Source organism: Rhinopithecus bieti, unplaced genomic scaffold, assembly GCF_001698545.2.
Source record: "Rhinopithecus bieti isolate Rb0 unplaced genomic scaffold, ASM169854v2 scaffold_25748, whole genome shotgun sequence".
Taxonomy (NCBI): Eukaryota; Metazoa; Chordata; class Mammalia; order Primates; family Cercopithecidae; genus Rhinopithecus; species Rhinopithecus bieti.
In genome coordinates this window covers 213055-233359 of record NW_016811783.1, presented here as the reverse complement: position 1 = coordinate 233359, position 20305 = coordinate 213055, and the positions used below count along the sequence as shown (strand labels likewise).

General features: G+C 38.2%; 1 protein-coding gene across 1 annotated transcript in view; it reads left to right on the top strand.

Moving 5' to 3' along the window:
- Positions 1-526: 526 nt before the first annotated feature.
- Positions 527-20305, top strand: part of ACVR1C (activin A receptor type 1C) — a 101672-nt gene continuing 81893 nt past the window's right edge. The window contains exon 1 of the mRNA XM_017895091.1: positions 527-854. Coding sequence (XP_017750580.1) covers positions 782-854 — 73 coding nt within the window. The 5' untranslated portion in view covers positions 527-781. The remainder of the gene's footprint in view (positions 855-20305) is intronic.

The following is a 20305-nucleotide window of genomic DNA, read 5'->3' as shown; positions in this document are numbered from 1 at the left end:
GAAGAGATGAAGTTTGTTAAACCAAAGCTTATAGGTCCAGAAGGCAGTCGGACAACTGGTCATTTCCAGGGATGAACAGAGAGGGCGCCCTTCCCCAGAGGCGCAAACGGCTAGGACGTAGTGGTGGGACAAGCGAGTAGAAAGCCCGCGGGGCTCTCACAGCGCAGCCTGGTTGGACTTAAGGACCCTGGACAACAAACGTCAGGAGAGCTAGGGGGCTGGCTCTTCTGCGGGAGGCTATAGAGCGGATCACCAGGGTGCAATCGCCACGTAGTTGAAGTTTCCCTAAAGTCTCAGTGGGGCTTTCCCTCTCGTGCGGAGCCCCCTTCCGGAGTATCTAGTCCCGGAGGTTCCGCGACGCTTCCCCACCTCCCCCTTTTCTTCGCCCCAGCTCTGGGCTCTCACTGCTGGGTACAGGGCCGCCTTTGCCCGCCTGCCCTGCAGCAGCAGGCCCGGGCGGCTGCGAGAGGGCGCAGGGGGCGGAGGCGCGGCAGGGGCGGGCTCTGCCGCCCGCCCCACCACCCCCTCCCCGCCCGGCTGCGGGGCCCGTGGCAGAGCTCCGCGCACAAAGGGTGGGGGGTGCCAGCCCGCATGGGGGCCGTGGGATGGGGCGGCCGGGGAGGGGGGCGCCCACACTGACTAGAGCCAACCGCGCACTTCAAAAGGGTGTCGGTGCCGCGCTCCCCTCCCGCGGCCCGGGAACTTCAAAGCGGGCCGTGCTGCCCCGGCTGCCTCGCTCTGCTCTGGGGCCTCGCAGCCCCGGCGCGGCCGCCTGGTGGCGATGACCCGGGCGCTCCGCTCAGCGCTCCGCCAGGCTCTCCTGCTGCTCGCCGCGGCCGCCGAGCTCTCGGCAGGTACGTTGCTGGTTTCTCCCCCGGCGTCCGCGAGAGTGGGAGCTGGGGGGAGGTTTGCGGGTGGGCACGGGGGTGGGGGACAGCGGGTACTCCGAGCAAACTGACCTTCGGGGCGGACCGGGAAGCGCCAGTCGGATTGAGGGGGCGCGGGATAGGGTGCAGCGTGGGCACCTGACGTCTGGCAGCCGTAGGGGTAGACAGGTGTGTTGGGGACGAAGCCACCGGAAGAGGGAAAAGGCGGCAGGGACGTGGGGGAATAAGTAGTAGGGGTGAGGTGGGTGACTAATTTGTGGGCAGTTTGCAGCGGAGAAAATAGGAGAGCGTTTGTGGGTGCGCGCATGGCTAGGAGCTGGGTTCACCCTGCAGGGACCGGGAGGGCTGCAGGTGTGCGTCGGACGCGCTCTGTGCTAAGCCCCTGAGAGCTGCTCAAGGATGGTGGCATGGTGGTGGTGGGAGGTGGTGATTTAGTCTGAGTTTTAGGAGGCGGGGAATACCCCAAAAGCCGCAGATGCCAAGCTATGGAGGCGAGAGTGGGAGCTTAAATCTGTGTGGTTTGCAACGCACATTGCTTTCGAGGTACGATCTTTACTCAGAGTTCCTGGGGAAAAAAATTCTGGCAAGCGCCCCAGAGTTTATAACAGGTCTGTGCCTTGTTAGGCTAAATAGAGCCCTCTACCCAATCTAGAAGCCAGACGTTTCTTTATAATGTTTACTAGAAAGTGGGGCAAATGCATCTTTGATAAAATCATAATATGCTGTGACTAAAAGCCCTTTACCTAGAAAACTGTTTTCATTACATTGTCCTGGGTTATGCAGAGGAGGAACAGATTCTTTGCTAACTCGTTCTTTAAAAATTTCTATCAGACATTGAAGTCATTTGCACATAAAAATATGGTGTTTTCCCGTAGAGCTGTGTTTTGTCCGAAGCTGATTTTGATGCATTTTGTTTTCCCAGATGACAATCTGTTTGACATTAATAGCTATATTCCTGGTGGGTCGTTTTCCTCTTAGTGACATGTGCAACAGAATGATTTGAATGATGTGATTGCTGTCATGTACAGATTTCAGTGTTTCAGATGGCCTGAGAGAATCACTAAATACAATATTCAAATACAAATTTGATTGTTGACAAAATCTGAGGATTAAAGCATTTCAGTTATCTTTTAGGAAAACAGCCCAAGACTGTCAGAAAGATAATGGGATAAAGTGAAATATTAGCGTTTAGAGTTAATAAATTTATAAGTGGGAGAAAACCAACTATGGGAAAGTCTTTAAAAAATGGGTGAAAACTCTGCTAACTTGGGATACTGAAAGTGCTCTTGACAATTTAATAGAATTTACAAAGAAAAGTCTTCAAGATATCACAGTTTTGATGGGGTGAAACTGCCTCTGCAGGCTGTCTGTACAACTCTTTTATTTGGAGGAGCTGATAACTTGGCTGCACACATTTTAAAACAGATTCAATTTTTTTAATGTAGCTTCAAGGGTATATTTTGTTGTATATCCAGAATCTTTAGAAAATTTCAGAGACCTTGAGCATAGCAACATGCCTCATGTTCTTGAAAAGGCGTGGAAACTTTTGACATTGAAATATGCAAAAAATAAAAAAAGATAATCCATTCAAAGTCGCTCACTTAAAATTTGAAGTCTAAGAAAAATGCATGATATGGAATAATATAGTAGAGACGTATTTATTGAAGTTGAACTTTTACAAAAAACTTTTCTATGTCAGGTGCAATCATTTTCAAATCTTCTTAAGAAATTTTTACCCCTCTGTGTCCCACATTAACAATGTGTATTGCTACTTACAGTATTTATTCTTAACTTTGTAAAATCTCTGGCTATTGGTAAAAGATTCAAGGTAGTTTTGTTTTGCTTTTCATTTTTTCAGTTGGTTTTATCACATGCTTAGCCAACTGTATTTTTACCTGGTCACTTTTACAAATTACACTGTTAATCATATTGGCCATTTATGACATGTACTTGCCATTGTTGGAATGTTATATGAGAAGTCGTTCTTGATGTAATGACATAGTTAGTGAAACGGTGTGACAGAAGGCACCACCTTTCATTTGGCTCTGCAGAACAGGCCTAGAACTTTAAATATCTGAACACATGATAAACCAGTAAACCTTTTTTACTTTGGCTGCTCATTCCCCACATTGTTGTCACCTTAGGGATGTCCATTGCTCCTTTTTGAGAATCTCAGAAGATAACAGCTGGTGGAGACTTAGAAAAACTATTTATTGGTCTGGACTGTAATTTAAAAAATCAGGCTAGCCAGGTGCAGTGGCTCATGCCTCTAATCCCAGTACTTTGGGAGGCCAAGGCATGAGGATTGCTTGAGGCCAGCAAGTTCAAGACCAGCTTAGGCAACACAGTGAGACGCTGTCTCTACAAAAAATTTAAGAACAACTAGCCAGGTCTGGTGGCACACACCTGTGGTCCTAGCTGCTTGGGAGGCTGAGACAGGAGGATTGCTTGAGACAGGAGTTCAAGATTGCAGTGAGCCATGATCGCACCACTGCACTCCAGCCTGGGTGACAGTGAGGCACCATCTCTAAAAACAAAAGAAACGAAAAAATCAGGCTGCTCTGAGTTGCTCTGATTATGTAGGTACTGGATGCCTTGATGTCTGATAAGAGAGACCTGACATGGCTTCACAACATTCATCATGTGTACCCAAAAAAGAAGTGGCAGAAAGTGTCCTGGAGTTCTCTATTTTGAAGCTGTGATTTAGATGTTTCATAGATTTACATATTGTGCTTTCTCTTCTAATTTCTTGAAATTCCTTTGTCCTCTGGTCCAGAAAGCATTATAGTCCAGAAAGCCATATGTTGTTACTCTAAAAATGGAATAAGTATCTCCTTAATAACCAGGGTGAGAGTGAGGGTTTCAAGTAATGAAATTCATCCCCCCCATCCCCCTGCACCCCTGCAATACCACCGCAAACAATAGTTAGCAGTTTCCACTAAGAGTTTTCCACAGTGTTGCTGGAAGTGAAAGTGAAAGCTCAGGGCTGACTGAGTTTATAAATGCAAAAGATGTTGCCACCTTTGCCCTTCTTTAAGCATAGTCATTTATTGGTTGATTGACACAGGTGTGGCAAGAGGCTCCCTGGTTCCAAGGAAGACATCTCTGGCCCAGGAGAAACTATGATTAGAGATTTCCTCTGAATTGGTAAACTCATACAAAAAATAAAGGACTTTGAGCTGTGAAAGTGAGTAGCTAAGGAAGACTTACCCAAGCAATGGAAGAATGGACCCTTAATTGGGGTGGGGCAGACTGCAGGAAAAGCTGGTGTGGGGAGAGAAGGGTTGATGGTGACAGATACAGGAGCTCTGTTTTGGATATGTTGAGTTTAAAATACCTCTAAGATGCTGAAACAGAGATGTCAAGTAAGCAGCTGGTTTTCTGGGTCTGAAGTTCAGGGGATAAATCTGGACTGATGATAAAAAATTGAGAGCCAAGGGCATTTACCGATAACTTTTCAAAGACCCATTAAATAGAGCCACAGACTTAGCAAATAACGCAGAGAATACCTTGTTAAATTGAATTTGAGATAAACAATGAATACCTCTTTAGTGTAAGTGTGTCACAAGTATGACATGGAACACAAATATATTAAAAATTAATTGCTGTTTAATTCCAATTTAATTGGGTGTTCTGTACTTTTATCTTGCAAACCAACATAAATGAAATCCTGTTGTGAGATAAACTGTTGCTGATGCATATATTTCTGGCTCTTTTATTAAAAAGAGAAGTGAAGACCTATTTTCTAGCCTTCATCTCTAAAAACCTCTCCTGTTCTAGCTCTGTTACTGTCTTCATGTGCGTCTCTGGATGTGTCACTCCCAACCCTTTGCACAGGATAGCTCTCTTCTTCTGTATGAACCTGAAAGGCTGCCTAGCTTTTCCTAATCCTACATGAGTATCTAGACATGAAAATATGGGTGAAAAAAACAAGAATAACTCTTGATTCCCTTGATTGTTGCATGAAAGCAGTTGGTTTTTCCCAAGTTTGCTGTATTTTGAAACTGGTTATTTTCAGATGCAGTTTTGGAGTAGTTTCCTTTTGAATAAACTTTCATGTTTCTCTTTTAGGGGAAATGCTTTCAGGCAATGGCCAAGACCCACTTTGTTGTACTTTTCTTGGCAGTACTTGCATCTCTTGCCATAAATAAGGTTAAGAGGAGAGGAGATTGGATAGAGGCAGGAATAGGGAGGCTGCTGAGCCCTATGGGACCTGTTACTCCAATGTAGTTTGAAGTTTTAGAGCATGTTCCTAAGAGAGCAATGACACGTTTTTTGGGGAAGGGGCTTGGATACATAAATATCATCCTGAAGCTGTTTAGTTCCTGCTCTAGCTTAGTCTTGACCTGTAAATGTGGCTACCAAATAATTAATGTTATCTTCAATTTGAGATCTGTAGTGTCCTCTAAATGGACAACTGCAGGCATGGATCATTACAAAGCTCAAACAGATTATGTCGACATGTATATGAAGAGTTTATTTTAATAAATAATAGAACAAGAGAATTTTCAAGTATAATTCATAAACAGAACAAAACAAAGGAAAAATTCTAAGCATAAGGAGTGTACTACGTATTATACCTTATCATTACACAGTTTAAAATTATTTAAAAACATTTTGTGGGTACATCATAGATATATATATATGTATGGGGTACATGACATGTTTTGATACAGGCATGCAGTGTGAAATAAGCACGTCATGGAAAATAGGGTACCCATCCCCTCAAACATTTTATCCTTTGACTTACAAACAATCCAATTACATGCTTTATTTTAAAATATGCAATTAAGTTATTACTGACTACAGCCACCCTATTGTGCTATCAAGTAGTAGGTCCTATTCATTTTTTCTTTATTTTTGTACCATTAACTGTCCCCACCTCCCTGCCAACCCCCTGCTACCCTTCCCAGCCTCTGATAACCGTTCTTCTACTCTCTCTGACCATGAGTCTAATTTTTTTGATTTTAAGATCCCACAAATAAGTGAGAACAGGTGATGCTTGTCATTCTGTTCCTGGCTTATTTCTGTTAACATAATGATCTCCACTTCCATCCATGTTGTTGCAAATGACTGGATCTCATTCTTTTTATGGCTGAATAGTTCTCCATTGTACATATGTACCACATTTTCATTATCCATTCATCTGTTGATGTACACTCAGATTGCTTCCAAATCTTGGCTATTGTAAACAGTGCTGCAACAAACATGGAAGTGCAGATCTCTTCCATATACTGATTTTCTTTCTTTTGGGTTATATCCATCAGTGGGATTGCTGGATCATATGGTAGCTCAAGTTTTAATTTTTTGAGGAACCTCCAAAGGGTTCTTCTTAGTGGTTGTACTAATTTACAATCCTGCCAACAGTGTACAAGTGTTCCCTTTTCTCCACATCCTTGCCAGCATTCATTATTGCCTATCTTTGGAATGCAAGCCATTTTAACTGGGGCGAGATGATATCTTTGTAATTTTTATTTGCATTTCTTTGATGATCAGTGATGTGGAGCACCTTTTCATGTGCTGTTTGCCATTTGTATGTCATCTTTTGAGAAATGGCTATTCAAATCTTTTGCCCTTTTTAAAAATTGAATTATTAGATTTTTTCCCCTACAGAGTTGTTTTAGCTCCTTATATATTCTGGATATTAATTCCTTATGAGAGAGGTAGTTTGCAAATATTTTCTCCCATTCTGTGGATTGTCTTTTCACTTTGTTGATTGTATCCTTTACTGTGCAGAAGCTTTTTAACTTGATATGATCCCATTTGTCCATGTTTCCTTTGGGTGTCTGTGCTTGTGGGATATTACTCAGGAAATTTTTGCACAAACCAATGTCCTGGAGATTTTCCCCAATGTTTTCTTGTAGTAGTTTCATAGTTTGAGGTCTTTTATCCATTTTGATTTGATTTGTTTTGTATATTGTAAGAGATGGGGGTCTAGTTACATTCTTCTGCATATGGACATCCAGTTTTCCCAGGACCATTTATTGAAGAGACTATCCTTTCCCCAGTGTATGTTCTTGGCACCTGTGTCAAAGATGAGTTCACTGTAGGTGGGTGGATTTGTTTCCAGGTTCTCTATTCTGTTTCATTGGTCTATGTGTCTGTTTTTATGTCAGTACCATGCTGTTTTGGTTACTGTAGCTCTCTAGTATAATTTGAAGTCAGATAATGTGATTCTTCCAGTTTTGTCCTTTTTCCTTAGGATAGCTTTGGCTATGCTGGGCCTCTTGTGGTTCCTTATATATTTTAGGATTTTTTTTTTCTATTTCTGTGAAGAATGTCATTAGTTACACCTTATCATTTGTATCTGTGAGGTTTCTTCTTGGTTTTCCATTGCTTTGGTCTTCTAGGTCGTACATTTTTCACAGTCAATAGTCAAAATCTCAAGATTTATCCTTACATTGTTTAAGAAATTGGGGTAGTATGTTTAAGAAATTGCGGTATGTTCATAAATGATACAGAAATGACTCTTTTGCTAATGGGACCTAGGAATACCCAAACACTGTCTTCTGAGTCTCATCTTCATTTAAGAGGTGACATCTAGAAAAAGGAGGTGAAACGAGGCAAAGTAACTTTTTCATATTACCTGGAGCTTTTGCCCCCAGTAGCATGGCAAACTTGAATACACTCTTCTTTTCAACAACTAAATAGCCCAAGCATAAAGGCAGAGGAGCTGTGATAAACCCGAACCCTGGATCCTAACTCCAGGAAACCACTGAAAAGCTATTCAGTCCTGGCAAAATGAAGCCATAGAGGTTGTGGAGAAAGGGACCTCTATTTACAGTACCTCACATTAGTTCAGCTCTCATGGAAACTCGAGCAGGAGTTCCAGGCAATAATTTCAGGGACAACTGTTAAGTGAGGGAAAAAGTAGAAAGTCTAGAAAGAGGTGGCGGGATCTCTTCTACCAAGGAAGCAGGTTGTACCCTTCCCACACTTGCTGTGGAAAAGATGGGAGACATGGCCATGACCATGAGCCCTGTGTTTTTCTTATTATTTGAAAGTTGGATCCCTAAAGCATGTAGGCCACTTGGTTCCCTGAAACCCGAACAATACAAATCACTACTCCTCCTACTTAGGGATCCAGTAGAAAGTAAAAGGATGGAGGAGGTGAGTGGGAGTATGAAACAGACAAGGAAGACTTTATTTCCATAGAAGCCAACACTTGGCTACTTCTCAGGGCCTACCGTTACCTCATCCTGTGCCCCTTGAATTCACTGCTCTGATTGGCCAGCCAGGCTAACACAGCCCTGCTCTGTCCTGATTCTTCACTTTTTTTCCTCTGGAATAACTTCTCCTTTCTGTTGTTCTCTTCTGTCTTTTAGAGAGTAGGCATGCAAAGATACTGTTTCTTTGGAGCTGTTTTAAATTAATCTCAAGAATTCATGGGTGAATCACTCAGTATGACTCAAGAGCTTGGCTTATTATTATTTTTTTAAAACAATTTAAATTTGCCAATGACTTAAACATCCCAAATTAGATCAATCCACTTTTTCATTAAACTTTTCACTTCAAGAAAATCATTAGGATGCTCCCATTTTGAAAGTGAAACACACATTTTCTCCCAATCTATTTTGTCTTTCTTATCTCATGGTTAGTAAAAAGACAGGGATGGATGCTACATCTCTGCATGTTGATTAAGCACCTTATACCTTTCTGTGTGCAACTCCGTAATTGACTGAAATAAAGACTATGATCAAAAACAGGACTAGAAAAAAATCTAATTCATCAGGATGTGGATGTGTTCAAATAGCTAGAAGACCAGATTTTGAATGTTCTCAACATAAAGAAATGATAAATGTTTGAGGTGGTGGATATGCTAATTCTCCTGATGTGATCATTGGACATTGTATACATGTATCAAAACATCACATTGTATCCCATAAATATATGCAATTATGTATCAATTAAAAATAATAATTAAAAACAACAAATATTTAGTTTTTTAAATGCATACGTATCTAAGCGATGTTAATTGAGAAACTGGTAATCCAGATTAATACAGCTTTAAAAAAACAAGATTGTTTTACAACAGAGCCAAAATACATTAAACAGTATTAACTAATCACGTCTCACAACTTTATCTGGTGACATTTTCCTGGCCTACTCCCCTGGAAGTGTATTTTTTTTTTCTTTATCATCCCCATTTTCATTCTCCAAGAGTAAAAATTCTACTCTGTGGACATTTGCCTGCTCTGATAGTCATGGTGAGATTGCATTCTCACTTAAATTCTGCTTGCAATCTGTCATTTGTATTTCCAGAAAATAGACATTACACAAAACTTGACAGGTTGAATACAGAATAATTATATAATTAGCAGAAGATTCCTTATAGAATAATAAATGTGTAACTGAATGAGACTCTTTTTGAAAATCTTTATTTCCTACAGCTACTCTTTAGCTATGTTATATTAAAAGGCATTCCCTTTTGTAGAGAGAAGAAAGTTGACTTCATTAAAACAACTGGACCCCTTTAGAAGTATAGAGAGTTATTGTGCCAAATCAAGATAATGTTCCCCAGAATGGCTTTTACTCAACTATGTTTTGGATATTGCCATTACCATGAAGGTTTCTTTTTGCCATATTTCCTTATTATACTTTTAATATTTATAAGATTTGTAGTGATGGCCCCTTTAATATTTCTGACATAGGGAATTTAAATTTTCTCTCCTTTTACCGTGATCAGTCTAGCTGGAGGTTTATCAGTTTTATTGATTTCTTGCAAATAAATAGCTTTTGGTTTTATTTATTTTCTCTATTTGTTTTCAGTTATTTTCTTCTCTTCATTATTTTCTTCATCTACTTTCTTTAGGTTTAATTTATTGCTTTTTATTCCAGGTTCTTTAGCAGGTACATTATACCAAGTGTTGGCAACATTTTCTCAAAGGGTCAGAGTTTATCCTATTTTAGGCTTGTGAAATGAATAGTCACTGTTGCATTCACTTAACCCTGCCTTTGTAGTATGAAAGCAGCCATGGACAATACATAAACAGATAGGTGTTGCTGCATTTCAATAAAACCTTATTTATAGTCAATGGCCCACAGTTTGCTGACCCATATTAAATTGTTAATTTAAGACCTCTCTTCTTTTCTAATACAAGTATTTAACTGCTAAGTTTCCTTCTCAGCAACTGCTTCAGCTCATCCAGAAATTGTGATATTGTGTTTTTATTCATACTGAATTAAAAATACTTCCTAGTTTCCTTTGTAATTTTTTGGAGCCGCCTGTGTGTTATTTGGATGTCTGTTATTTAACTGCCAAATATTTTAGTACTTTTCAGAGTTTTTTTTCTTACAGAATTCTACTTTAAATCCATTTGGGATGAAATAACATAATCTGTATGATTTCATTTATTTTGAATTCATTTGTGTTTGTTTTATAGCCTGGCATATGTCTGACCTTGTGAATACTCCATATGTACTTGAAAATACTATGTATTCCCTTTGGATGAGTGGAGTGTTCTGTAAGTGTCATTTAGGTCAAGTTGCTAGACAGTGTTATTGAAGTCTTTTCTATCTTTACTGATTCTCTGTCTTCTTGTGTCACCAGCTATTGAGAAAGGATTGTTGACATCTCTAATTTACTTGTGGATTTATATATTTCCTTTTTTTTTTGTTTTTTTCTAATTGTTGCTTCCTATATTTGAAAATTTTGTTTTTAGGTACATACACAATTAGAATTATTATGTCCTCTTGATTCATAGTTATGATTGGGAAAACTCCTACTTTATCCTTGGTAATATTTGTTTTTATGACATGCTTATCTTTTTTACTGGTAATATGCTTTGCCTTGAAGTCCACTCTGTTGATATTAATATAACTATCCCACCTTTCTTATGGTTAATATTTATATATCTACTTTTTTAAACTATTGATATAGTTACTCTGTTATTCCAGTTTTCTTGTGCTGAAGGTCTACATGTTATAAATTTTCCATTCTCTTATGCTTAACTCATATATATCTTTATATTTAAATTGTGTTTCTTATATAGAGAGCATATGTTTGGGTCCTGCTTTTTTTATCCTGTCTTGCATACTTGTCTTTTAACTGGAGCATTTACAACATATACATTTAATGTATTTACCAATATGGTTGTATGTAATAAATCTGTCATCTTATTTTTATATATCCTCTTTCATTTCCCCCTTTTGCCTTCATTTCGTTAAATTGACTAAATATTAGCTTTATATATTATTTTCACTATTAGTTTCTAAGCTATGCCTCTTTATTTTTAGTGATTGTTCCAAAATTTATAATACCTTTGATTACCACAGTTTATTTAAGAACTTTACCATCATATGCCTCCATTTCCCTCTCTTTGTCTTTTGTGCTATTAATCTAATATGTTTTACTTCTAAATATTTTATAAAACTTAGAGTTATTATTTTGGCTTTAAGTATTTAGTTACCTTTAAAGAAGTTTTAAAAATGAACGTAGTATTTTACATTTACCCACCTATTTATCACTTTTAGTACTCTTCATTACTTGGTATAAATCCAAGTTTATATCTGTTGTCATTTTCTTTCAGCCTGAAGATCTTCCTTCAATTTTTGTAGTTCAGTTCTGATAGCAACACATTCTAATTCATTTTTGTTTGGGGAAAGTTTGATTTTGCTTTACTTTTCCTCCTAAGTTTTATTTTTAAACTTCAAATATACACCAGAATTAAAAGAATTTTAGTTATCACCCATATACTGACCAATTGGATTATACCATTATTATTTTATCATATTTGCCTTGTCACATATGTATCCATTTATCTATCCTTCTGTCCATTAATATATGTTATTTTCTGATGCAACTCCAAGTAAATTACAGATAGCGGTATACTTCATTTGAAATACTTCAGCATGCCTATTATTACACAGAATTCAGCACTTTTCTCTTTGGATAAAATATTTATATATAATGACATTCACAAGTCTTTTGTGTGTACTCATGAAATATTGAGAAATACATTCACCTAATCTCTTTCAAGGTATTAAAGATAAACATCATCACAGTGAGCTCCCTCATGTCTACCTAGTCATATCTCAAAGCAGTACTCCCAAAGGCATCCGCTGTTCTTTATTCCACCATAGATTAGTTTTGGCTGTTGGGTGTATTGTTTTGTAAATGCCAGTTAGGTGAGGTTTACTGATAGTGTTGTTCTTATCACCTGTATTTCTTACTAAGTGTGCAGCTATACTCATGTATTTGTTTCTCCCTTTAGTTTCATTAGTTTCTATTTTATGTATTTTGAAACACTTAGGCACGTACACATTTACAATTTCCATGCCTTCCTGATGCAATGACTATTTCATTAATAAAAGATGTCCCTCTTTATCTCAGTAATACTGTTTGTCTTGAAATCTTCTCTAATAGTAATATAACCATGCCAGTTTTCTTATGTTTAGTATTTGCATGTATTTTTTCCCTTTCCTTTACTTTCTATCAGCTTCTTTAAAACAAAAGTGCAGCCTTTGTACACAGCATATAGTTAGTTCTTAACTTTTGCCTTTTAACACTTGGACAGTAATTAAGGTGTTTAGTTCATTAACAATTAGTATAGTAATTTGTAGCCTATTTATTTTTCTTTTTATCATTCTGCTGTTCCTCTTTTTTGCCCTCTGTTTGACTAGTAATTTTTTGAGTATTTCATTTTACTTTATGACTTTCTTAACTCTCTCTTCTAATTATTATTTATAAGTGGTTGCTCTATGTTTAACTGTATTCTTTCTTAATGTTCCTTTTGAATCAATACTGTGTCATTTCATTCATTACTCTTCACATCTGACACTTCAATCTTCTTACTTCATGCTTCTCTCTTTACCCTGACACCTCCAGTTTTAGTGTAAAGACCTTATGATAGTATGATTAAATTTACCAATAGTATAATTATATTTATATCAATCAATAATAATGAGGAGATACTTAAGAAAAAACCCTACTCACAAGTGACAGAGCACTCAATAGAACCTGATTTAGATATGATGCAGATGTTAGAACTATTAGGCAAGAAATTTAAAATAACTATGATTAAAAGCTGTAGTGGAAAAGGTGGAAAATATGCATGAACAGATGTAGCATTTCATTAGAAGGGTAGAGAGTGTAAGAAAATGTCAAAAGGAAAGGGTAAATATGAAAAACAAATGAAGAATACCTTTGGTGTGCTCATCAATTGACCTGAGACAGCCAAAGAAAGAATCATAAATTTGAAAATGGATCACTAGAAATTACCTAATAATAGTGTACTTATACTTGTTTAAAGCCATTACACTAAAGAGGGAAGTGTCCAAAGGTAATAAAGAGGGAGGAGCAAAAAGACTCAATAGAGCATCCAAGAGGTATAGGGTAATATCAAGTAATATATTAACGTATGTGTAAATGGAATGCTAGAAGGAAAAAAAGGGAGAATGGGACAAAAGAAATAGTTGAAGAGATATTGGTTAATAATTTCTAGATATAATGAAAGACATCAAACCACCAAGCACAGAAGCTTGGCGAGCCCAATCCAGACAAATTTCTCTACTTCCAAACCTTACATCTATAGACAACATCCATCACATTCTAACTGATGACATTCAAAGATGAATAGAAAATCTTGAAGGCAGCTTGCATTAAAAAATACCTCTTACATAAAGAGGAACAAAGTTAAGAATTGCAGCAGACTTCTTAGCAGAAACTGTAAAACACAAACCAATGAAGTGATTTTATTTTTTAAATTTTAATATTTTACAAGAACAGTCTTAATGCAATAAAGTGACAACTTTAAATGCAGTGAGTAAAAAATTGCCAACCCAATATTCCATAGTACATGAAGTTTTTTTTTTTTTACTGAAAGAGAAATAGACATTTTCCAATAAATAAGAACTTATGTAATCCCAGCACTTTAGGAGACCAAGGTGGAAGGATTACTTGTGCCTAGGAGTTTGAGACCAACCTAGGCAACATAGCAAGACCCTGTCTTTACAAAAAATGAAAAACATTAGCCACGTATGGTTGTAGACACCTGTAGCCCCAGATACTGGGGAGGCTGAGGTGGGAGGGATTGCTTAAGCTCAGGCGGTCAAGGCTGCAGTGAGCTATGATCATGTCACTGCACTCCAATCTGGCTGACAAAGTGAAATCCTGTCTCAAAACAAACAGACAAAACCCACAAAAGCTCAGAAGCATGCACCACACCTGGCTAGTTTTTTGTGTATTTTTTTTCGTATGATTGTTACTTGTAGAGATAGGGTCTTACTACAGTGCTTAGGCTGGTCTTAAACTCCTGGCCTCAAGTGATCCTTCTGCCTTGGCCTCCTAAAGTATTATAGGTATGAACCACTGTGCCCAGCTGCAAGGACATCTCTCAAAAATATTTTTAAAATGGTAAAATAATAAGCTAATAATGTAAATAAAATGGAATAAAAACATTCAATTAATCCAAAAGCATGAGGATAAAATATCCAAGGGATCAAAAACAATGAAGAGAAAACATGAACTATACGGTAGATTTCAATTCAGTTATACCAATAGTTGCATTAAATGTAAATGGTTTAAGTATAGTGATGAGAAGACTGAGATTGTCAGACTAGGTAAAAAAGCAAGATCTATATGCTATCATAAGAAATCCACTTTAATATAAGAAATGCACTTTAAATATAAAGAGACAAATAGATTGAAAGTAAAACTATGGAAAAAATTATACAAACACTAATTATAAGAAAGCTGGGGTGGCTATATTAATAACAAACAAAATAGACATCAAAAGATAAGATGCTGCAAGGGATATTCCATAGTAATAGAGATATCACTTCACTGACAAGATATCGTAATGTTGTGTATGCTTCTAGCCAAAGAGCTTCAAAATGTGTGAAACAACAATGGATAGAACTGAAAGGGAAATAGACACATCTTTAATTATATTTTGAGTCTTCAAACTCCTTACTCATATCTGATAGAATAAGTAAACCAAACTTTAGTAAGGATATACAAAATCTAAAAAATAATTTTAACTAACTTGATCTAATTGACATTTATGTAACATTCCAACTAACAACAGCAGAATACACATATTTTAAAGTACATGTAGAATATTAGCCAAGATAGACCATATTGTGGGGGCATAGAACAAACCTAATAAATTTTTTAAAAATTAAAATATGCAGAATATGTTCTCTGAATATAATGGAAACAAACTAGAAATCAACAACAGGAACTTATTAAGCAACAAACTTCTAAATACTCATAGGTCAAAGTGGTTCACCTTAGCTAGATTTACAAAGAAAATGGAATACACAAATTACTGATGTTAGAAATGAAAGAAGGACATTGCTCTCTACCCTACAGACATAAAACTAAAAATAAAAGAATATTGCATTTTATTCACAATTAAAATATTTAGGTAAAATGAGCAAATTCCTTGAAAGATATAAACTTCCAAAGACTAATCAAGAAATAATAGATAACCTGAATAGTCCTAAAGAGATTAAAGATGTTCATTTTGCAGCAAAGCTTGAAAACTTCTAACAAAAAAGTCTCTTATCTCACATGACTTCACTGGTGAATTCTATCAAAATTTTTAGGAAGAAATAATGTCTATTCTACATAAACTTCCAGAATGTGCAAGTGGAAGGAACATCTTTCAGTTCATTTTATGGAACCAGTATAACACTGAAAGCTAAACTAGGTAAAGACATCACAATGAAAGAAAACTACAGACCAGTATCTCTCATAGAGATGCAAAATCCTCAACAAAATGTTATCAAATTGAACAAAAATGTAACAACAGGATAATACATTATTTTCTTGTGGAGTTTGTCCTAGGAATGCAAGGCTAGTTCAACATTCAAAAATCTGATATTTCAATTTACCATTTCAGCAGACTAAAGAAAAACCATATGACAATATCAGCAGATGCATTTAAAACAAGATGACAACACTCAACTATAAAACACAGTTGAAATAATTTGAAGTAAACCTAAATGAATGGAATCCTATACAGTTGGCCCTCCATATCTGCGGGTTTCACATCTGCAGATTCAATCAACTGCAGATTGAAAATATTTGGGAAAAAAAACCAACAAAAATTAACAATACAGCAATAAAAATGATGCAAGTAAAAACCCAATACAGTATTAAAACTATTTATGTAGCATTAAATATTATAAGTAATCTAGAGATTATTTAAAGTATAGAGGCGTTAAGATGGCTGACTAGGGACATTAGACACTCACCTTCCCCAGAAAGAAGAACCAAAATTGCAAAGAGATAATCACATCTTGAATAGAAAATCTAGGAGATATCACTGGAGATCAACAGAAAAGTCATAGGAAACAACCGAGACACGGAAGAAAAAGGAAGTGAGCAGCCAGTGGCTGAGATTGGCTGGGAGCCCAGAGGGGCTTCCTATTGCAGGGAATGGGTAAGTGAGAGACCCTTAGCAGTCCATATTCCCACTAGACTGTTGCCATGGGAGAGCTTCTCTACCTGTATGAACCCTTAGACTAACATGGACAATGATCTAGAGACTCTTCGTGGACATTACACTAGACAGGGAACTTGTACTGGGTAACACACCTCCCTGAGACCTAAGGAGCTGCAAAACAGCATAATTGTGAGAGTTCTGCTGTCAGTTGGATTCATCCTGCCCTGGTAACCATAGGCCCTATAGTTCTACATTCTGGAAGCCTCCACTGACATTCCCCAGTGTCTAGCTAGAGGGCTACAGTGGCACAGTGCTGGCTGGACCCAAAGGTGTTGTGTGGTCCTTAGTACTCTAGTCCACATGGAGTACTACTCTTTGGGGAAGGAACTGTGCAGCACACCAAGGAGGTGGCTCCTGGGACAAAGGAAACCAGAGTGTATACTTTCCAGAGCCTGAAAGTTCCCTGTCTGGGGCAGTGAGAAGTAACCCTGTCCCCAGCAGTGGCATGGACTCTGTCGTTGGGCTTGCAATCAGAGAGTGGGACCCATTCCCAACTCCACACACTTCTGCAGCAGTTGCTGCCACCAGGAGCTGAGGTGGGTGAGCCAGAGCGCTGATGGACTGGGAGTAGAAATCCTGTTCCTGCTGGCAGTGTAGCCCTTGTGCTCAGGCTAGCACATAGAAAAGTAGGATCCTGCGTCCCTCACCCATACCACTGCAACACAGCTGCCCTTGTGCTGCCAGAGGCTGGAGTGGGCTGCCTGTCTGGAACTGCCTGTCTGGGGCTGTGAGTGGTGACTGAGCCCCCACTCTCAATGTAGCCTCTGTTTTGGGGCCCATGCAAGGAGGGCAGGATCCCTCCCACTAACCCCCCAAAACATTACAGTCACTCCTGCAGCCAGGAGCTGAAGTAAGTGCTACCTAGAACTAAGAGCTCCCTGTTTGGGATTGTGGTCTCACAGCCTCTGCACTCTAGTGTGTGGCCTGAATACAGGCTCCCCACACATTTCTCTGGCCGCTGCTATTGCCAGAGACAAAGTGTGCACTTCTCAGACCCTGAGAGCTAGCCACAGGGGACTGCTAAAAGCAGCTCCATTTATTCCAATAGCGTGAATGCTGTGCTCTAGAATGAGTCCTGGAGTCGTGTTCTCCACACCCTTCACCACAGATTACCTCACCTTGTCTACCACAGCCCATGCCCTGCATACCACCAGGGGACCAAGGTCAGACCTGTCCACCCTGGCACCACATCCACAGATCCCAACCATTCTGCCTGAGAACATGGGGATCACCCTGCCCATTTCACCACCTCTGGCATGTGTGCACTTCCCTCAGGAAGTTGAAGAGCTGGCCCACCCAGCTTGCTGTCAACACCCCTGACAAAATACACCCACACATGCCACCTAGGAGCCTGGGGACTGGCCTACCCAGCCCATTACAGATACTGCCAACACCAGCACACACTGCTCAGGATCCAGAAAGTTGTCCCACAACTGCTATTGCCATTACCCACAACAAGCCTATTGCCCAGGGGCCCAAGAACCCACCCACCCACCTGCCAGCATCCCAAGCAGCTACCGGAGGCCCAAGAATGGACCCATATGGACCCACTAACATCACAGTCAACATATGCCACCCTGGAGTCTAACAACAGGCACTCTCAGCCCACTGCTGCCACCACTCATGCCTAAAGACTGGCCCACCTGGAATTCCTGTCATCAGCACAACTTTACCACAGCCTCCACTCATAACCATACTATAACTCACTGAGGAAATCATAGATACCACTGATGCTATTTACCACACAAAAGTCATACAGAGACTACACTACTGCATGCACCCAAAATCGAAGAGTAAGGGCCCTACCAAACCAATGCCATAGATACATCTTTAAGAAAAAGTCCTCTCCTACAAAAGGAAATTTGAAAAATTGGAAGAAGTAACTGTTAAATCAGATGTGCAGATATCAATGTAAGAACACAAGAAACATTAAAAAGCAAGGACATATGACACCTTCGAGGGAACATAATAATTATGTAGCAATATATCCCAATTTAAAAGGAATACTACAAATCCCAGACAAAGAAATCAAATTGTTGAGTTTAAAGAATCTCAGTGAGATACAACAGAACTTTGAAAAATAGTACAAAGAAATCAGTAAAACAATTCAGGATATGAATGAGAAATTTACCAAAGATATAATAATAAATCCTGGAACTGAGGAATTTACTGAATGAAATCCAACATACATTTGAAAGCTTCAACAAAAGACTAGATCAAGCAGAAGAAATAATCTCAGAACTTGAATACAGGTCTTTCAAAAAAGTCTGATCAGAAAGAAAATATAAAATAATAAAAAAGAATGAATGAAATCTTCATAATATATGGGACACAATAAAGGGACCAAATATACAAATTATCAGTATCCCAGAAGGCAAAGAGACACCAAAAGGGTTTAAAAACCTATCCAGTGAAGTAATAGATGAAAACTTTCCCAACTCTAGCAAGAGATTTAGACATTCAAATATAGGGCCCAATGATCCCAAACAGATACAATGCAAAAATGTCTTCTTCATGGTACATTATAATCAAGCTGTCTAAAGTCACAGAGAAAAGAGAATTCTAGAAACAGCAAAAGTATGTCATAACCTATAAAGGAACTCCCATCTTTTTAAAGGCTGAATTCTCAACAAAAACCTTATAGGCCATAAGAGAATGGAATGATATATTTAAAATGCTGAAAGAAGAAAACTGATACACAAGAAAACTATATCCAGTGAGAATATCCTTCATAAATGAAGGAGAAATAACGTGCTTCTTAGACAAGCAAATGCTGAGGGAATTGATCACCACTATCAGAAATGCTCAAGGGAGTCCTAAACCTGGAAGCAAAAAGACAACCATCATTGAAAAGATTACCATCATGAAAACACATGAAAGTATAAAACTCACTGACATGACAAACACACACACATTTGGAAGAGAAATAACTCAAATAGGACCACTATAGAACCACTAAACCACAAGGACAAATATTAAGAGAAAAAGAAAGGAACAAATAATTTATAAACAACTAGAAAACAATTAACAATATGACAGGAACAAAACCTCACATATCAATAATGACCTTGAATAGAAATGGATTAAATTCTCTACTTGAAAGATACAGACTGGCTGAATAGATACAAAAAATTATCCAACTGTACACTGTCTACAAGAAATGCACTTTACCAGTAAAGACACATATACACTGAAAGTAAAGGGATGAAAAAAGATATTTCACACAAATAGAAACCAAAAGTGAACAGGAGTTGTTATACTTATATCAGATAATAGAGACCTTAAGTCAAGAACAGTAAAAAGGAAGACAAAGAATGTTGTTGTATAGCAAGCAGATATAACAATTCTAAGTATGTATGTACCTCGATTCATGAAGCAGATATTACTAGTTTTAGAGAAAGAGCGAGACTGCAATACAATAGTGAGAGACTTCAACATCCCACTTTCAGCATTAGACAGTTTATCTAGACAGAAAATGAACAAAGAAACATTGGATTTAAACTGGACCTTAGGCCAAATGGATCTAACAAACATATACAGAGCATTCTATCCAACAACTGCAGAATATTCATCCTCTGCATCAACACATGGAACATTCTTCAGGAGAGATCATGTGTTAGGTTGCAAAACAAGTCTCAACAAATTTTATAAAATTAAAATTATATCAAATATCTTCTCAGATCACAGTGGAATAAAACTAGAAATCAATACCAAGAGGAAATTTGGAAACTATACAAATACATAGGAATTAAACAACATGCCCCTAAACAACCATTGAGTCAAGGAAGAAATAAAGATGGAATTTTTTTTTTTTTTTTTTTTTTTTTTTTATACTTTAAGTTCTAGGGTACATGTGCATAACGTGCAGGTTTGTTACATATGTATACTTATGCCATGTTGGTGTGCTGCACCCATCAACTCGTCAGCACCCATCAATTCATCATTTATATCATGTATAACTCCCCA